At 41.1% G+C, this 20,229-nt stretch overlaps 1 protein-coding gene across 4 annotated transcripts in view; it reads left to right on the forward strand.

The window, feature by feature from the left end:
- Nucleotides 1-20,229, forward strand: part of FARP1 (FERM, ARH/RhoGEF and pleckstrin domain protein 1) — a 210,423-nt gene that overhangs the window by 20,817 nt on the left and 169,377 nt on the right. For all 4 annotated transcript variants that reach the window (XM_066176379.1, XM_066176381.1, XM_066176382.1 and 1 more), the window contains exon 2: nt 18,085-18,280. In XM_066176379.1, the coding sequence (XP_066032476.1) occupies nt 18,110-18,280 (171 nt within the window). In that variant the 5' untranslated portion in view covers nt 18,085-18,109. The remainder of the gene's footprint in view (nt 1-18,084; nt 18,281-20,229) is intronic.

Genomic DNA, 20,229 nt, shown 5'->3' on the forward strand with positions numbered 1-20,229 from the left:
TATATTGAGTAGCACAAATGCAGAACCAGAGCTCTTGTGAAAACTGGTGGTACATTCCTGTGCTGTTTCTTTTAATCTAACCAATTGTTAATTCACATGAGGACCTTCCATTTTCTCCCATGACAGTTCAATTTCTTTAAAAGCCTGTGGTGAGAGACATTGTCAAAGGTTTGTTAGAGATCCAAGCATGTTATACATATCATACATACCACACTTCCCTGTATATGTCATGGCAAGTTTGTAAAAGAAGTCATGCCATGATGACATTCCTCTGTCATGTTTATTTGCATACCTGCTAATCTGTTCTACAGTTTCTGTCAACTTTGTCAGTGTAGAAGTGAGCCTGTAGCTACCAGCGTGTTGTTCCCTGGAGTCCTTTTATTGAAATTGGCAGTACATCCTCAGCTTTTTATATCTTGTTTTTTGAGTTTGTCTTAGAGGGAAGCTGGGCAGCATGGTTAATAGTTCTGTGGTGGTATGTTGAAGTGCCTTCAAAATTTCTGGGTAAGTAGCATCTACATCTGGTGACCTGCCATTGGTCCGAAAGTCTGCTCTGATGTTGCTGTGGTTTTGACAGTCTTGTGTCTGTACCTTCTTCTTGCTCCCATTCACACCTTGTATTTTCCTGAGTTTTGGCAGAGTGGTGGCCAGTTTGTCTCCATGGTCCCTTGGCCCTGCTCAGTAGGTGAGCAGACTTTCCTTCTGTGCCCTGAGTACTTCCCATGTATAAAACAGGAGCTGAAAAGGAGGAGGTTGCTGGAAGGCAGCAATATACAGCCATGGGGGAGCACATCTTTCTACCTCAGTCCTAGTCTATGTTGGCTTAAGCAGGTCCAGAAGCCATGGCAGTAATAATATATAGATAGATATGAATTGGCATTTATTGCATGAATTATTTGCATGGACAGTGTAGTTGAATGTAATTGTTCACAGTTCTTATCACTCAGAACAAATCTCTGTTTCAATTGAAAAACTTACATAAATGGGTTTTTTCAGATTTTTGGATTGATAATGGATTTATTTAGTATACTAATATAAACTGTTCTGATTTGGATTGTATTCATAACAGGATTTAAATCAATCTTCAAATGTTTAAGACATGAATAGAACTTCGGATCAGCATTAAAGGGAAGATGTTTATTGTTCTGAAGACTTGATGTGTGTTTTGATTTTGAAGCAGTTCATAATTGAATGTTTCATATTAATTCCTGCCATTTGATCTTCAGTATTTGTAACAAAGATCCTCAGTCATGTGCAAGCTCTGTTTTTGATGAGGATCAGACTTAGCCTGCCATGCCTCTGATGGCTTTCTGGCTGTTTTACTGCTTTTTACTTTGGGTAAAGAAAGAGGTAATTCATTGTTCTAGCCTTAGAATACTTGAGGTGAGACAGCAGCGCTCTTCTCTTTTACCAACTTCATTTCCCCCTTTCTTCTGTCTTTATGTACGTGGTTATTTTTTGTTCTTCAGTTTGTGTGTGTGTCCCCATGGTTTTCCTTAATTGCTTTTTGCTCTGACTGCCGGATCCCGGCTTCTGTGTGTGTGAGGTTTGTGCAGCCGTTTTTATCTATATTCTGCCTTTTTCAGTGGCTCCTGAATCAACTTCCCTCCCTTGAATCAATTGAGGTAATGTGGCGTGGTGTTGCTTAGCAATGCTGGAAGCTGATACTGCCTGGGTGATGGGTGTGCTGTAACAGCACTGAGCAGAGGAGACTACCTGTCCACTGTGGTCTGTGCAGGGAAGAAATCTTGCATTTTTGAATGTTTTCAGCATTCTTACCTTTATGTGTTTGGGTGGGGTTTTTTTTTCCATTGAATGTTGCCGAGTAACAGTTCTAAAGATTTGGAGATGTTCCTCCCCCCCTTCTTCCTGATACATGCGGAAAACTTGGTAGCCTGTAGAATCAAAATATAATTGGGATGTCAGTCTTTAAAGAACTGGGTATCTAATTAACTGTCTTGAGATAGGTATGTTTTCTGTCTTCCTCCCCCACATACCAAGCAAAGCTGTTACGAAGGCAGAGCTGTGCTTTGTAGGATGTTTCAGTCCTCCAAAGTGGCATAGATTGGCAGCCAATCTGGCATGCATGGCAGCAGATTAAAAACCAGGATGAATTTAATACCACCAACCACATAAGAATTTAGAATGAGCTATTTTGGCAGCAGATATAAAGGTGTTAATGGAAGTTATTAGTTCTGAAATATTTTATTTAAATTGTTGAAATTTCTAAATTTTCAGCTGTGGGTAGATTTTTTACTCTCATTTAAATGGCAAAAGAGTGAAGTATTGTTTCTTCCAGCTTTCTTGTTTTGTTGGGTTTTTTTACAAAGCCAAGGGAGTATGCATTTTAAGAAAATTAAACTATCTGCTTGTTTTCTTTTTCATTCTTTTTAGTAAGCACTAGAAAATGACATATCGGAATCAAATATCTTAGAGGCACATTTTTACCAAGTGGTTGCTCTCATTTTCACACAACACTGAATAGCATGGGAGATAACCCCATGTTTAAGTTGTAGGATAACTGTGAAGGTATTATTTTCCTCTTTTAAACCAATCAGAATACAAACCAAAGTTTTTACTTGCAATTCTGAGTGGAAGACAGAGGGGGTGTTCTCCATCAGCCTGGTAGGAGTGTGAACCCTGACATCTTTCCTTTCTTTGGTGGCACTTCTATTGAGTATATATGAACAGCGGGGTAAAAACTTGGTCAGACTCAATTTCTTTGTTTCATGCAATAATGTTTGTGCTTCAGTAAAGATAAGCCTAAACCTTCAATTCTTTTGCAAAAACTCTGCCTTGGACTTGGAAGGCTTGTAGACTCCTTACAGAGTTCTTACAAATTTTGTGTACAGTTAAGCAAAGTAACTGGGTAAACAATTGCAGCCCTCACGTGCTCGGTACCTGCTGTCTCAGTGCTGCTGCCAGATTACCTGTTCCTTTGAGCCTTAATCCCAGCACTGGGCTGCTGATGGGGTGAAAGAAAGGTAATGGTGGGATGGGGACATGGACCTCCACAGCTGGACCATGGGGGCCCATCCTGAAGAGTGAACCTGGGCACTGAGGGTGCACTTGATAATGTCAAAATACACCCAGAAATCAAGGATGGTGGAGGTGGAGAGATGCAGTCTGGAGGCCAGTCCCATCTCAGTGCTGTTTATTAGGACTATAAAGGATTGCTTATGAGACATGGGATTGTCCGATGGGTTGGTCTCTCTGATCAGCTGCTCCTCCCTCTCTTAACCAGTAGTTTTCATAACAAACAAATGCATTTCCAGTAGCCTGATTGTTTATTCATTTCTGGTTTAGACCATTTAATCCATAGTATGGACTCATTTATCCTTGTCTGTAAGGAAACAAAACATTGAGCTGGCGAGGGGATTTTATAGCAGGTTCATTGCCATGGTTTCAGACAGCCTTACATAGCCTAAAAATAGATTCAGTAAAGAATATTCTCTTCCTTTCCCTGCTTCCCCCAGCTCTAACTAATTGGAATTTCCTTTTTTGTTTGTATATTTTTGCTGTTGTGGTTTGCTGACTGACAGGTCAGGCAGATTTGTTTGATGTTTTGTTTTAAAGAGGAAAGTTCATCATAGTATCTAATACATTGGGGAGTGACTTCAATGGTAGCGTGCCAAGGCTATTACCTCCTGCTCCTGTCTCCTATACTTCAGTAGTGCCACTCTGGTAGACTGCAGCCCATTACAAACGGGTGCAATAGTCCAAGATGTGTGAGGGACCATCCTGGGCATACCTTGGATAATTATAACCTTGACATTGCCTTGTGCTGAGCAGGGGAAGTGCAGAGTACATGTTGATGTGCCTTTAGCAGCCCGCGCTGCTGCCTGAATAGCATCCTATTCCAGAGTCTGGCTGGCAGCTTTACTGTGTCTCCTGTAACATCACAGCTAGGATGTTGCAGACAGTTTAAGGATCGTGGATGTAACTAGCAGGACAAGTCTTAAAATACTGCTTTGTGTACAGCAATGCCTGGGCTGCAGCTGCAAGGAGCTAGGGGAGGCAAACTGGGTGACCTCTGCTTTCCCTTCTTGGTGTACTTGCTGAGACGGCATCTGAGCTACACAGCCTTGGCTGGTGTTCCCAGAGCTTGGGCATGGCTTCACTACCTCCGGATTGCAGTGTTGTTTGTCTTTGAACGTCACAAAAATGGAGGTGGAACATAGCTTGGCAATTAATATGGTCTCCTCTGATGTCTACTGGCTGAACTATGTTTAGCTTTAGTTGAATTTCTGCCCCCCCTCGCCTTCAACAGAGGTGTTGACTGCTTCTGTTAGCGGGAGTCCTAGATGCTTTTAGATCTCTTCCCTCAGACAGGAAGGGCATGGGTTGGAATCACACTGATGCCTTGGATTTCCTGCATTGCTTCCTGTTGAATTGCTGGGCCAGAAGCTCCAGAAGCTAATGGGGGGGGGGGGGGTACTGTACTCAGTGTTCCACTCCTGAGGCTCACAGCGTTCCTATTTATGTTGGAAAGCAAGTAAATAACCCCACAGCAGCCTTTTCAACCCATGTCTTTTAGTGTCAGGTTTTGGAGCAAAGGGAAAGTGTCCTGGGTTGAATTGCAAAGGGGAAAACCCCCGTGTAGTCTCTTAGTGGGTTGTTTGGTGAACAAGGTGTCGGTTCTGCTGATCCATTTCTCATCACCATTTTTCTTTGACTGCCCAAGAGAAACTGCAGTAAGTTTGTTTGTGTTGCTGCTGGTACCAGGCTTTTTCTTTCTTCCTGCTGCTGCTTTTGTGGTCAGGGTGCCCTGACCCTCCTCAGTAGGGACTGAATGGAGAAAGGCTGATGTGATGTCTGGTTGCAAATACGTTAGGGAATGGACTGCAGTGTATTGCTAATTCCTTCTCTTCTTGGTTTATTTACTGGTTGTAAATACTTTCAGACTTTCCCCTATTTCTGAATCAATCAGAGTTATGTCTTCTTTGTCCATGTGCTGTGTTGGACAAAATTTGTGTGTTTAGGGAGAAGGTGCTACCAGATAGGACTGCTTAAGGTACAGCTGTTCAGAAGAGATGAAACTTCTGGAAGTCTTTTCTGTTGCTTGTATGCTGTGCTGCTTTGCATTTGGCAGCTGCAGCATGTGTCTATGCTTCCCTGCTCCTCCCTGTGATACTCTGTAGTATTTTATATGCCTGTTTTGGCACCTGGAGAGCAGAAGAAGAGCAGCCCCCAAATACAGATGAGGGAAATGTGTCTTCTCAGCCTTCCCTCAGAGGCAGGAACCTGCCTTGACTTGTTCATCACCAGTACAGGACAGGTGGATCAGGTAGGCTGTTGCTTTGTTCTGAAGAACATCTCTTCTTCTTGAAGTGGAGGTGAGTTTGTCATCCTTTTGGAGGAAGCACACTGGGATTTTCACCAAATACAGAGGTTCCTGGTTCTAAGGGGTAGCAATGCATTGTTTTCACATTTGTTGATTTTTTTTTCAATGTCCCAATCCAAACATGAGCTAAAGAAGTTCCAAGGATGAGAGCATGACTACGTCTATGTTCAGTGATGTGCTCCCTGGGGAAAAGTGCAGATTGCTTCATGCAGGCCAGCCCAGATTGCAGAGCCTGGCCATGTTAGTGGTCCTTTGAAAATGTAATCCTGTCTGATGCTAGAGGGGAGAATTTTCCATACCTGGTAGATGTTTAAATATGCTGTAAGTGGACCACCTTTCTGCTGTGGTGATTTAAACTCCTGAAAATATTCTGTGCATGAATTTACATAAAATAAAACAACTGCCAATATTAGATCAATGCACGGTAGATGATAGTTTCCTTCCCCTCCGATCTATCCAACACTTATGTCATTTTACATCCATTTTTGTTCCCTCCAACACTGGGCACCAGTGTGCTCCACATGGGAAGGCTTCTGTGTGTGCATGCACCTGAAGTGTGCTGAGCTTTGCATGAGTACTAACCTCGTCCCCTGAAAGATGCAGAGATTGGGATGTGTGTCTGTGTGTGACTGGGAGTGGTGGATGGCTGGAATCAGAGGGTGTATATATTTGGAGGAGCTCTCAGGTTGCTGGTGCATCTACAGGAGTGGAGCAGTTGGGGGCAGGGTGAAAGGAATGCCAAAAGCAAATCCTATACTGTTTATTTTGTCTGGGTAATGAGGTGTAATTTGAAGGCAGATGCTTCACTTGTAGACCTTGTGGGAATTGAAATATTCATATTCAGGAGTTATGAAAATTAGGGATACTGTTTTTTTGACTCTCAAGGTAATGCCAGTCATGTGATTTGCTTTCTTTAAATTTCACATAAGAAGTCACCCCATCTTAATACTTGGAATATCATTATCGATCAGATGCTGCTTAAAGAACATGATTAATATTGCAAAGCAGAAGTTCATAATGTAAAGATGTAATTCTCCCTTTTTGTGATTTACAACACAAGTGTGATTACTTAGTTGCATTTTCCCCATGTAACAATCTTTGTATGGAGTTATTTGTTGGGTGTGGTGGTAGTTCTCCTACCGCAGGGCACTGTTACCTATTGCACTGTCTGTGAGAAAACTCTTGTTCCTTGCCTTTCGGAGATGTTGAAAGGCAAGGGTGGCTCAAGATGGTGATGGCCTCCTGCTTGTAAGGAACTGGACTTGGTTCTCAACACAATTCCCTGCATTGTTAGAAGTGATTTAAACACCCAGAAAATGGTTAAACTCTTGATAAGCTTGAGAAAATTAGCGAGAGCTGATTTTCAGAAAGCCTCATGCTCCTGGATGTAGCCTGCAGTCGTGTCTAAAGCAAGCTGTGGGCTGTGAAATACTTGAAGCATGATTTGGCCCTAAGAATCCTGCTTTGGACCTACAGAGGCCGTGGGTTTTCATTGTTTGACCTAGATCAATAAATGGGTTAAGACCCTAAACTCCTAGTGGAGCAAGTATCTACATGTCTTGAACACTTGGGGTTTCTGTCTGTAATTCCCCATTACGGAAGTAAGGATACTGTGATGCCTCCTCCTCAATCAATCATGATGTTAGACTAAGTACTTTTCGAGAGAGTAGATCAGCCTTTTCTACAGAAAGGACAGAAAGATAATTGTTAATTCTGTCTTAACAGTAGAGTTCAAGGAGTTAGTAAGCCTTGAGGATAGATCAGGGCGGAAAAAAGAAATCCTGAGTGCTTCCTGCTACTGGCTGAGCTTCCTTGTGTAATGAAATAGACAGAGTGGTTTTTGGCAGATCCAGGGAGGGAAATGGTAAAGGTCATGGTGTCCAAGAACCGGAAAAGGGTAACTTGTTTGATGACATGCTTTAATGCAAACAGTTCCTGATTCTCATCTCTTCTTGTGCAGTATTCCTTTATTTGAAGAGGAAAATGAGAATCTGTTCTGTTTGAAAATGAAAGCTGACATAGCGACTGTTGGGTGTACACCCTTCACTGGGGATTTCTGTCACTGGGGTCAGAGATGGGAGCAGCAGTGGAAGCAGACAATCGTGCTTCTCTGCACTGCTCTCACCCTGAGAGGGAGAGAGCTCTGAGTTGTTGTGTACATGCAGGATAGGGCTGTTGACTTTGGTCCCACCTCTGGAAGGAAATCATAGAACATCCTGAGTTGGAAGGGACCCACAAGGGTCCCTGAGTCCAACTCGTGGCCCTGCACAGGCCAGCCCTGAGAGTCACACCATGTGCCTCCTGAGGATGTTGTCCAAATACTTCTTGACCTCTGACAGGCTTGGAATCAATCTGGAGGAATCTGCCAGGAGTAAAGCCTGATGTCATTGTCCATACACAAGGAAATAAGCTATTTTCTATCAGACATGACATACTTCCCCTCTCTCATTTGTCTTGCCCTTCCTGACAATCCTTTCACCCATTTTGGTACACCTCTTCAGTTTTGGCTTCTTACTCTCTTATATTTCACCTGCAGTTTCACCTCCCTTGAGTCATTGCAGACACCTTGCCTGAATGGGTGCCCCTTCCCCATCCTTGTCCAATGTTTGGTTTTGTGTTTAGTCAACTTTTTCCTTTTTCCTGCCTTGTTTTGTGTGCTGCCTAGAGATCCCTGGCTCCCTTCCCTGCCTGTTGAGCTTGCTCTCCCTCCTGTTTTGGGCCCCTGTCCCAGTCTGCTCCTTCGTCTCCCTCAGGCCTGGCATTTGTCCCTGCTGCACTCCAGATGTACTCCTTTTGCTTCCTTGCTGCCCGGGTGCCGGCAGACCGGCCATGGCCAGCACAGGGAAGATGGGCTCCCTCTGCTCCAGGGCCTGGATCTGCTCCAGAGCCTGGACCTGCTCCAGTTGGGCAGCCATGGAGATGAAAGGAGTCTTGGGCTCCTCTGTCCCCAGGCTGGCGCATGGTCACTCACTCTGTGGGCAGTTCTTGGGTTGCCACTGGGAGAGTGTGTGAGGTTCAAGTGTGCTCAGCTAGGAAAGCCTCCTGGGTGATCCTGGGTATTGACTCTCTAAAGGTCTTTGCCTGCCGAGAATGTGCTGCGTGCTACCATCGGATATGGGTATAAAAACCGATTTCCGTGTTCAGCATAATCTAAAGTTACTTGAGACTCTGGAGCCAAGAAAGGAATATGAGGAGTATAGGATGTTCTCCAAGGGAAGGAAGAGCAATCTAATACCCAGCATGCCTGCTTTGCCCAGCACAGCAGTGTCCTCTGCCGTGCTGCTTTACTGGAAGCCTTGTATTGAGTCAGAAGACCTGTTAAAATCTTCCAGGCAGCATTCACGTTGGATTATTTGAAATGTATTCTTTATTGTGTCCCTCTTTCTGCTTAATCTTTCACTCTCAGCTTCTGCCTCGTGATACCTGAATTTTAAAAAAGGATCTGAGCCCTACACCTCTCTGCCTTGCTTGGATTGTGAAGGCTGTTTTGGAGTGTTACTTCCAATGACATTTTGAGGAGGTCAGTGCAGACTGGTGGGCTGCTTTGGCGGTGTTTCTGCTATCTCTCCTTGCCAATGCTGCAAGGAGGAGAACAGAAGAAGAGAATCGGTGCTTTCCACTGTCCCCTTTAGTAGTAAAAAATACAGATTCCGCAGATAATGCTTTTTCACACCTCCAAGTAGGTGAGTAATTAGTTTTGAGGTGTTATCACAGGGATGTAATCTGTACTGAAACAGGTTTGTTGATAAAGAGACAATGGTGTGGTTGAACAGGAAGGCCCTTCTCTAGGTGCAGCTTCTAAAGCTTGCTCTAATAGTGCTGTGCTTTGGACACTTACGTTCGTTTTCATTGTGAAGTTAGTTGCAGTGGGAAAAGACATTTGTTCTGCAGACATAGCAGCACCTCATATAGCTGCTTCTGTCTTATGTGAGACCCCACCCTTGTCTGTCTTCATGCAGCATATATAATACTTACATTTTAGCCAAACATAAAATGAGGATGTGTCTGTAACAACAGTATAATCGTGTATCTCTCACGGTGTCCCTGATAGCTGTTCACAGAATAAACGCAGTGTTGTCAATTATCTAAAGACACAAAAGCACCCTATCTTGAAAGATCAGGAGAGCTGTCATAGGGCAGGCAGTGTCTGGACTGTGATGCTTAGGACAGGTAGTCTTTCACTTGAAAGGGATTGAAGTATTTGCACGAACAGAAATGAGTTAGGAACCTAAGGAAGTTCGAAAGTAATTTTTAAAAAGAATTTTTGAAGGAAGAATAATGGCATAATTATAAAACACTCGAGGGTAAATACTATACAATCACACACCATGACCCATTTTATCTCCAGCAGGATGCAAGTGAATATATTAAGTTTTTTTCTGAACAACAGTACATAAAGCAATTTTTTTCTTCATGGTACAAGTATTTCTTGCCGGTACTGTGTCATTATTAAGTGTGGTGTTTCCTTGGTCAAGAATAATAAAGGCTTATATAAAAAGAGTTAATTAAAAAAGAAACCAAACAAAACAATCATTGTATATTTAATTATAACAAGCAGTTTTACAAACTTATAAAGTCTCTTTTGGGAACAGACATTGAAATATTTCAAAAGTCAGGAATTCTTTTCTGGTTTTATAGTGGGTTATATACTGAGTGTAGAACTTTGGCCATAAATGCGTTTTTCCTGGTGCACAAGCTATGTAGCAATTTTGTGGGAGCCTGATCACAAGCTTTGGGCATAAAGGAAACTAGTCAAGGCCATTACAGCCTCAATTTAACATGTTTGGATAGGCATCAATGCTGAGCACTGATGTCATTGACTCTCTGGTTTGGGGCGCTGGGCCATAGGGGTGCCTACCCCTGAGTGAGCACAGTGTGCAGCTCCTGGGCTCCCTGCTCATGCAGCATGCCAGCACAGGTGTGAGGCTACCTGGAGTGACACCTCTGATGGCTCTCTGCAGGGCCAGGCACACTGACCACAGCGTTTTGGTCTCTGGTAGGGGTCTGTGTGCTCAGTGCGGGGAGAAGCTCCTCTGAAGGGCCACTGAATGCCTGAATTAGTCTCTGGTGCTCAGCAGTTCTCTGAAGGATCTGGCTTGCATTCAGGCAGTGTGAATACCTCTACTGTATACTCATACTTGGTTCAGAGAAATAGCATTTCCCTTGAGCTGGTTTATTTCTCAAAACCAGGGCTGTATCAGATTTTCCCCCAACTGCTGAACAGTAGTATTAATGTAGTGTGTTATTTATTCTTTTGACATGTTTTTATTTCATGGAAAACGTCTGCGTTGGGCTTGAAGCTGGGTATGAGTTGCTGGATCCCTTTCAGAATTCTGTTAAATCTGGAAGTAAATCAGATTACTTTGTTCTACTATAAGCACATTCGGCTTGGCTTTCACACGAGGTGTTGTATGGGTGAATGAGCCCAGAGCACTCCAGCTGGTGCAACAGCTTTATTTATGCAGAGTGATGGCATGAAAGGGTTTTGGAAAATGCTTTTAATGGCTTCAGGATTGATTTGTACCACTATTGAACCACCAAACTGCTTAAAGTTCTTACTCACTTCACTTGTGTTTTCTAGTGACAAACTGTGGGCTCAGGTGATGACCCGGTTAATCAGGAAACTCTGCTGGTTGGAAACACGAGAGTAGAGGTTTTCTTGGACTCTACTTAACATGTTCCTAGCCTTTACCACGTGGCAATAAAGCTTCCACCGTCTTTCTGTTCATAATGTGAAATAGTTTTTTGCCCACATGGTGATGCTTTTATATCTTAACCTTAAAATGCTTTACGTCTTCATAAAATGATAACATGTACTTTCTCACTTCTACAACACATTTTATCATCAGTGAAGGATTAGCTGGGTCACCTATTTCATGTACTCTATACTCTTAATATTTTTCTCCCATGGATTTTTTTTTAAATCACATTTTGTTACTTGTGTGAGCGTGCTGAATTTTACTTTTTCATAGGTTTTAGTGACAGAATTGGCAGGTTATGCAAAATAGACAAGGTGTAAATAAAATGGAGTATGTAAGTATATGATATGTAGCTTACAGCTTCTTCCTAAGCATAATTTCTTATGCAGGCAGTTTTGTCAGTGGGTTGAAAAACATCTCAGAAAGCAGGTTGGGAGTTTCACAGTGAGGAAGGAATATCCTCCCCTTTGCCCAAGATAAAGCAGAAATTTTGTAGAATAGTTGTGGTCTTGTCCAGTTGGAAAAGTAAAGTGTCAGGGATGTATTTTCAATGCAAAACAGTGTTGAATTTTATGTGTAAGTATGTTATAAATGCATACATGGTAGTTAACTGGTGATGCAGTAAATGCAAAGCAAGTGGGCAGTATTTAATTCAAATTTTAACTTGTCTAATAACAAATGAAGCATTTGTGTGGAAATACCTCCCTCTGGTCTGTTAAGGGATTCATGGCTCCACAAGATCCCTGTTTTGCTCAGATTGTGCCTTTGGATGTGGAGGGAAATATAGTTGTTGGGTGAGAGTCACTAATTGAGGAATTGGAGCTAATCATCCCCTTGGCTTAGCAGATGAAACACTAATTTTCCTTCCAGGAGTAGCCAGAATTACCTGTTTGTGCAGTGCTGATTTAAAACCTGAATTAAAAACTTTAAAATTGGCTGTGTTGCTTTGAATATGATGTTGGCATTCCTGATTCAAGTAGGTGATGTTGATCATGGTACAGGGGTGCCAGGTAGGGGTGGTGAAGAACAAAGTGAAGTCAGGTCTCCAGAGGTTGGGAAACAGTCACAGTCAGTCCAAAGAGTAACTTTTATGAACAGATTTCTGAGGAGTTCCTTTGAGAGGGTGAATGTAAAAAGTTTTGCTTACTTAATTGCTCACTTACATAAGTACAGTGGCTTTGCTTGCTTGTGTGAGATGCAAGGAAGAAGGAATGTTTCTTGCCTGCAATCAGTTTCTAATGCAACATTGTCCAGAAATGTAACACAAAGTGAATCAATATGTCTGCCGACTTGTTCAATATCACTGATGGCCATCAAAAGTAATTGTAATGTTGTGGGTTGAAATAAAGTATTTGTAGACCAGATTGGTTTAATTCACAGAACAGTCTGTATTTGTGCTTAAGGGATGAGGATTTTCACAGAGGCAGTTGGAAAAGCACAGATTTATCTATTGCTGCACTTGTTGATAGATCTACTGACAGGTGTGTGGCTGAGGAGAAAAGATAGCAGACATCAAATTTGTGCAGGATGGGACCGTTCTTCACTGACATCTGGCAGAATTGGAATCTGGGACAGCTGCTAGTGCCACTGAATTGCAGACAGTTTTAGGACCTGAATGCAATGAAGACAAATGAGCTCCAGTTGGAAGCTGAATGGCCCTAAAGCCAGAATTTAACGTGGACACTCTGAATGCTGCGCTGATAGACTTTCAAGAGGTGTTTTTTATCCTGTACAGTCATAAATGCTCATTATTCTCGACTTCAGGCTACGTTATTGGTATAGTTAAGTTAGAGTTTTTAAAGCTTTGTGTTACTGCTCAGGTCCCTAATTTTGGCATCAGTTTCAGGCTCTAGCTAGTTTGGTGTTAACTAAGCATACGCAATTGCTTTACAAACCTGAGCACTTAGTCTGTCCAGCTGCATAACCATCCCACAGAAACTGGGTCAAGGCATGAGAAAGTGTTATTTAGAGGTTTTCAGAGTTTGAACAAGATAAGCAACTTTGTGGGCTCTCTTCATTTTCAGTACAAGTGATGAATTTTATTCTTTTAGAGATAGTCTTGCATAGCTGAGGGAATTTCTTATTGCTGCAGATTTTAAAAAGTCTGCAGAATGCTGAAGAATCTGATTCTAAGACTTTCTTCTGCAAGTCTCTGTCTAATTTATGATAGGCAGCCGTGGTGTTTTCTTGGTCAGGCAGGTTTTTCAGGGTTAATTTTCTGCATCTTTAGGGACAGGAAATAGAAGAAAAAGATAAATCTGTGTTTAGAAATTAAGCCTGGTTAAGGGTTTCACCCTCCATCCCCTTTTCCACTGACTGTACAGGGGACTAGGCATGACCTATCTTCTTGCTGATCTTGACCATACCTCACCTTGAGCCTCTCTGCTTCTGACTTCATGAAGCAGCCATCACTTACAATGTTAACTTTTTTTGTTTTGAGCTAGAAGACAGTCTACAGAAAAATGGAAATTTTTGTTGCCTTCCTTCTCTATCTGAGTATTGTGCATGTGAGCAGAAAGGGCAGACAAGAAACTGAACACAAATCCCTTTAGCTGCAAGGTTTCCTTTAGAGTCTGAGTCAAACTTAGTCTGCTGGGTGCAAGCAGAGAAACAGACACCTAGCACTTGTGTCTGTACTACTGTGCTTCAAGCTTGAGCTATTTTTCTATTAAGAGCTTTTCCCATTTCTTTGTGTCTGCAAAAATGCTGAGTTTTATTGAAGAAATTATAGGTTGGACTTCCCAGATCCTTTTAGGTCCCTTCCAAGACAGGCTATTCTATGATTCTGTGATTTACATGAATAATGTAATTTTTAAAATCATCATATTTGCTTTGTACATTTCTACCAGGGACTTGCGGAAATTAAGTGGGATAATGCCTCACAGTATAAAAACCTGAACTGTATTGGCCCTCTGTCTGCTTCCCATCATTTCAGTCTGAATTTTAGTTTCAGGCTTCCTGGTCCTTTTGCCTTGTTATATTATTACTATTTTTTAATATGGGTTCAAGATACTTGATTTCATTTTTATGGTAATTCTGATGTTCTAATGAAAAGGCAGCATCATTGACAATTTATGCTGCATGTATAGAATTTTCTCTTACTGAAGGTGTACAGGTCTGCTATTTGGTAGGGCTATACTCACACAACCCCACTGTGTCTCAGACTTCCCCAACTTTAAGAGGAGTGTACTGAGCACTGTGCTTCCTTCTGTTTCATGCTGTGGAAATGTGTCATAAAGGAAAGGAAAAGAAGTGGAAAGGGCCTAGATACATGGTACCATTCTCTCCTGTAACAGGAGCCTTCAGGCTTTGGGAGCCTCTTGCATCAAAATCTGAGCCCTGGTCTGACCTAAAGAGCAGAGTAGGTGAGAGATCACAGTGGCATCTACTCCAACATATTGCTTCTATTTTTCTCAGTATTTTGTAATTTTTGTAGCACTTTATTCCTGCCCCTGTCTTCCATTCCCCAGCCCCAACAAGTGCTGTTTATACTCGTAGCTCCCTTTAGACTAAGTGAGTTTGATACTTTTTCATCCTGCCAAAGAAAAATATGTGGAAATTTTAATTTGCCACAGCCTTTCCAATGCTATAAAATGTGTGTTCTTTGAACATGGAGAACTAAGGTGGCTTTATGCTGAACCATATTGTGGCTTTGTCCAGATACTGCATAAGTGTATATAGACCTTAAATTTTTAATCTAGGCTTTTAGTATCTGTGTAAAAGGGTTATTAATGTGTGGTTAGAACAAAAAAACATCTCCTGTCTAATGGCAGTTGTAGGGTTTTTTTGTGCGTTCCAGGTGCTGTAAGTAGAGAAAGCTTGAGTCAGCCCAGTGGCCCAACAGCAGCTGGCTGGGCTTAGCTCACCCTGGCATTGGGTTTTCCAGCCTGCCGAGAGCTGATTTAATTTACTGGTCTAGCCAAGAGCAAAACATTGTATTATTTTCTTTTGAGTTAGGGAGGTGCTGTGGCTCAGTCTGAGGAAGGTGAGAGTCAGTGCTCAGCATCAGGCAGGACTGTATGGGTTGTAGCTGGGAAGGAGCAGAAGGGGACAGGACTCCCCCATGGACAGCTCTGCTGTCTCACACCAGTTAAGGATACAGGTTCATTCTCTGCAGTGGACTCTCCATCTTGCAGGTGCTCCAGCACTACTGAGAAGGGCACTGACATCCCAGTGAACCTGAACTTGATTTTGGCCCTGGGTTTCAACAGCTGTCAGAAAGAGCAGGCAGAAACTTAATTTTCAGAGTTCAGATGAATCCTCTTTTGTTTGCCACTCTCTGCTCACGTTGTCTGTCTCCATATACATTTTGCTTAGATCTGCATATGTTAGAATCTGGTGGCTGCTGCTCTTTCTTCTTGATTAATACCTTCACCAGTTTACTGTTGTCTTTCTACTAGAGTGTCTTTGAATTTCTCTATCGTTTGTACCTGATCCATCTCTTCATCATGACAGACATTAGACATCCTAATCCCTTCAGGTTTGCTCAGTGTTTGCTTAATACTCTTCTGTGGCGTTCTGTGACCTTAGTTCACTGTGTCCTAGATCAAAGTGATATAGAGGAAGGTATACAGCTTGACTGATGTGCTGTGTTATTTTAGAGAGGGTAATTTTTAAGGCCTCTTACATAAAGGTATAGTAAAAATATTATGCCGATGTTATGACACCAGCATAGTGAGACTAGTGTCACTATGAAAAGGACCCTAAATAACTTCCAGTGCAGCATGCTGATATTTAGGCATATAGGTTAAAAAAATGAAAGGTCTTCTTTTAATTTTCCAAGTAGCAGATGCTTGTGATCAGGGTTGCCAATGGTTCTTAGATCTTTGCTTTCAGATGAAAGTGTGTGTTTATAACCAAATGGTTCAATCTATATGTAAAACAAGAATTTCTATATTACTAACTTAATAATAATAAAAAATCTCTCAGCTGTATATATGGAGAGGTTCTGCTTGTACCTTTCCTCCATAATTTTTTTGGTTCCTAAATTTAAGTGTTTTTTATGTGTTTCATTAGGTTTATTGGCCTGTCTGATTATGTGTGTGGGCCACTGTATCATCAGTCAGAAGAACATTTATAGAAGAGTTCAATGTCTGTAATATTTCCTTGCATGGACTATTTAATGGTATCACTTGAACTGACTGGATTGATTTTTGTATTTATGATTTAATGGAAAGAACATAGCTAGTAACTTCTGTAGTAACACAGCAGTTGTAGAGGTCCTGTCTGCCCCCTTGGTGCTGTCTGGGGCATGAAGTGACTTCAGAAGAGCTCTTACTCTGACCAGAATCTTGGTGCACTTCTAGTCTGGGTGCCTGTGCTACCTTTTTAGATGACCCTGTGTACTCCACACACAGGAAAAACAGAGTTATTTGCAAAGGGGCCTGGAGTCATTCTACATAGAGCTTGGTGTCTCTTCTTGTGGAATTCCTGCCTTGAACTGCAGCTTTCTTGTTGGCACTGCCTGCCCTATTAAAATATTTAATTTTTTTTAAAGAATAAAATAAATATAATTGATTCTTCATAGATTTTTAGATTGCAGTGATAATTGAGGAAAATTTTGCCTCTCTGGTTGGCATGGGCTTGGGTAGGTTTCACTCTGACTTTGATGGGCAGGTTACTGCCAAATTGTTGCAAAAGCTTGCCTGCATTTTTTTCTTCTCTTTCACTTGTGCCCATTGAGCTGATATTTAGAAGTGTGGGATCCAAAATTTTTAATTCCCTTCCTTCTCAGCTAAGATTTCTTTTAAGCCAAGTTCTGTTTTAAAATTTTTTACGCCTAGGTATTTGCAGTGTAAAAAATCAGTGGGAACAGATTAGTCAGGACATGGAAGAGTAATGTGTAGTAAATAGTGTGTCCTGCCAAAGACAGGGCTGTTTTTATTCTATCCTTATGGTGGGAACTGGTTTCTTATTACCTGTCTCTGTTCTTTATAGTATCCTGTAGCACTAGTGATGAATTCACAAATTCATAGGCTGTCTTGTGCTTCCTTTTTTTCCCATACAAGCTTCTCAATAATTGTAACCTCAGAGTTAAAGCCAGACAGTGATTGGCAGTACTCTTCTTATGCTTCTGTTCAGCTGGAAAGTTACATTTCCATTTGTGCCCATCTGTGTGCTACATCTTTTGGTCGTTGATCACCGTATAAAAGTCATGCAGAATGAAAATGCATTTACCAAGAAAGATAAATGGACAGTAGAAGTAGGTTTCATCAGAAACCCAACTAGAATGTCAAAAAGCAGGGTAGGAAAAGTGAAGTAAAATTCTAACGTGATTTGTAACATTCAACAAGTAAAACTAATGGTGCTTGAATTAAAAAAGATGGTTCAAAGTTGTGCCAATAATGAAGAATTTTCCAATCAGTGTTGGCTTTTTTTCTGGCCTTCCCAGTAGTGTGTCCTCACATTTCTTGACTCATCAGTGGTATTAGGCCAGGCCCCAGGTCTAGAGCAGCTCTGGTCCCCTGTTGTATAATTGATGTCATCTTGTACCCCTTGGCTTTCCTGCTTTGCAGACCCTTATCTAGGTGGCAACTGCAAAGGGCCAGAGAAGGCTGGAAGGAAAAATTTCTGATGTAGCCAAGAGGAAATCGTGGTCAGCAAGTGCTGGGTTGTCCCACCTGCTCATCTCGCCTTCCTGCCTTCTCTGAGAATCCTGTCTGGGGGTGATAACAGCCTGATTCATAAATAATAAAAAATTTGCATAATTAATTGAAATCTGGGTTCTGTCATGCTCTATTTCCAATGTGGTCTTGTTTACATTTCCAGGAGAACAAAAAAAAAAATTCCCTTGCGCAGTACCGTGGCCTGTCTATCAGCCTCACCCTCAGGAGGTGATTAGCCCGTATATTTTGAAAAGTAAAAAATTTTGTCTGATTTTCTTGTCTTCATATGAGACATTAAGAAAAAATTGTGATGGCTCTTACTTTTTGTTAATAGTCATACAGTTTACTACCTGTAAGCATATATACCATGATGCTTATGTGCAAAACATCTTCTTTATGACTGATACGGTCTTCTTTACCCTTATTCTTTTATCAGATATAAGAAACGCGTTTCCTGAAACATGGGTGAAACTGAGCAGAGACCAACAGCAGGATCCCGCTTAGGAGCTCAGGAAAATGCTGGGATCAGTACTTTGGAGCATGGACAGAAACCACCTATGACACCTCCAGGAAAACTTGTCTCTATCAAAATTCAGATGCTGGATGACACACAAGAAACTTTTGACATTCCGGTAAGGATGTGGAGGTTGGGGTGGCTAAAGATTATTTAGGTATTTCTGATAATGCATATTCTCAAACCACTTCTCTTTTTATTTCAGCTGTAATTCTTTGGCTAATGAATTTGTGTTGCTGAGAAAATGGCTGTTGTGTATATCAGGATTAAATAGATAATAGTGCAATAAAATAACATTAAACAGGGAAGTGAACTGTAGTTTACAGTTATTAATTCCATTTCTGTTTGAACAGCTTCAGAAGAGGTTAAGGTCTTTGGTGGGTTTTTTTCTTCAAGTACTACCTTAGTGATTTCCTCTAGTTTCTGAACAGTTGATGTATTTCCTTGCTGCTGTTTTTTTCTTGATCCAGTAAACTGTAGATCTATACAGATTTTTTTGTCTTTCCTCTGGCAAGTCCTTAGGATATTAACTTGAAGTCATCAAAGTTTTCCGTAATTTATATCACTCTTACAAGCACTGAATGCTCTCACAGAAGTTGAGTGCAAGGAAAGAAGCAAAGCAGTCTCATCTAAAGTTTGTCTGTACCCTGTTGAGATTAATCTAGATCTGTCCTTGCCAAGGAGACAGAGCTGATTTGGTGTGTGGTTGTGATCAGTAGAATCAATTAGAATTAGTTTTGATACCAAGACTGATCCAGTTTCCCAAGATCTATCTGTTAGTAGCCGCTAATGATTTTAACATGCCATGCTTACACAATTAACATGTAATGTAGTTGAACACTGTTGCTGTTATGGAAGTGTACTGGAATGTATATTTTTCAAAGTCTTCAGGGTTCAATGAATAGGAAAGCAGAAACCTGATTTCAGATTTCATCCTTTGTTACTTGCATTTTCTGTAGCTATGGTAATTTCCATGCCTTCATTGGCTCAGTTTTCCCTTCTGTAAAATGGATGATCACCAGTGAGATACAGAGGTCTTAGACATAGAATGCCCTGGAAAAATGTTATCCCTCTATTAACATGAAGGAATTCTGATTAGCAAAATTATAATTTTAAAATGTTTATAATGTTTTTATGACCTGCTTAAGATATTTTGTTTGTCTATTTTCTTTGTGTACGTGCAGATGCTTTTTGATCTGCTCTCTGCTGCTGTTCGTGATCCAACTGCAACTATGTGTTCAATTTCAGATTTTATTTTAGTGGAAGGTAAATTCTCTGGACAGGCAGGTTATATGTGAACCTTACATCAAGTGAAATGCCCATGTATGTAGCAACTTGTTACGCTTCTGTGCCTTTCAGAACGCCTGCCAAATGCCATAGCAAGCAGTCTTTAGGTTAAAGCAGTCTTTAGATAATTGTTGCTGTTCAAAAGTGTAGTTATAGTTTAAATCATCAAACACTAATAAAATTTTGGTGCTCTTTTATGTGGTATAAATAACTCTATTATTCCAGAGACAAGTTTGGGGTTTTTTTTACCTGTCTGTAGACGCCAATTCACTGTATTTTGAAAATTGAAAATGGTGTGCAGACATTTAACAGAAACCAATTTGAGATTAGGTCTTTCATTAAATTGTTTGGAAGAAAATAGAAGATCATGTAGATGCAATGCACCCTATAACTCCATCCTTGCTTCTGGGAGTTCAAGAAAACAGTGTTTTTTCATCTTTAATATTAGAAGATAATCAGCATTTCATCTGTTTTTGTCTTCAGCAACACCTTGAAGACCTGGGGATTTAAACAACTCTCTGTTGAGATCACTTCAATATGGTTGTTTTCAGAGACTTTTATTTCATAACCGTCACTACTCAAGGAAAGCCCAGTTGGTTTGAAAGTCAAACCTTGTAGTGAAATATGCAGGATGTTTAGATACGAAGTCTTTTACAGCAAATCTTTTCTAAAGCCTTTTGTCTTTAACCTATGCATGGTAAAATGAAGGAATACACGTTGTTTTCAGTCTGCTTTAAAATACATTAATTGTTTTAATCCCATCTCACAAAACTGCATAAG

Source organism: Chamaea fasciata, unplaced genomic scaffold (genome assembly GCF_029207755.1).
Source record: "Chamaea fasciata isolate MVZ Bird 193981 ecotype frontalis unplaced genomic scaffold, bChaFas1.0.hap1 SCAF_2, whole genome shotgun sequence".
NCBI classification, from domain to species: Eukaryota; Metazoa; Chordata; class Aves; order Passeriformes; family Sylviidae; genus Chamaea; species Chamaea fasciata.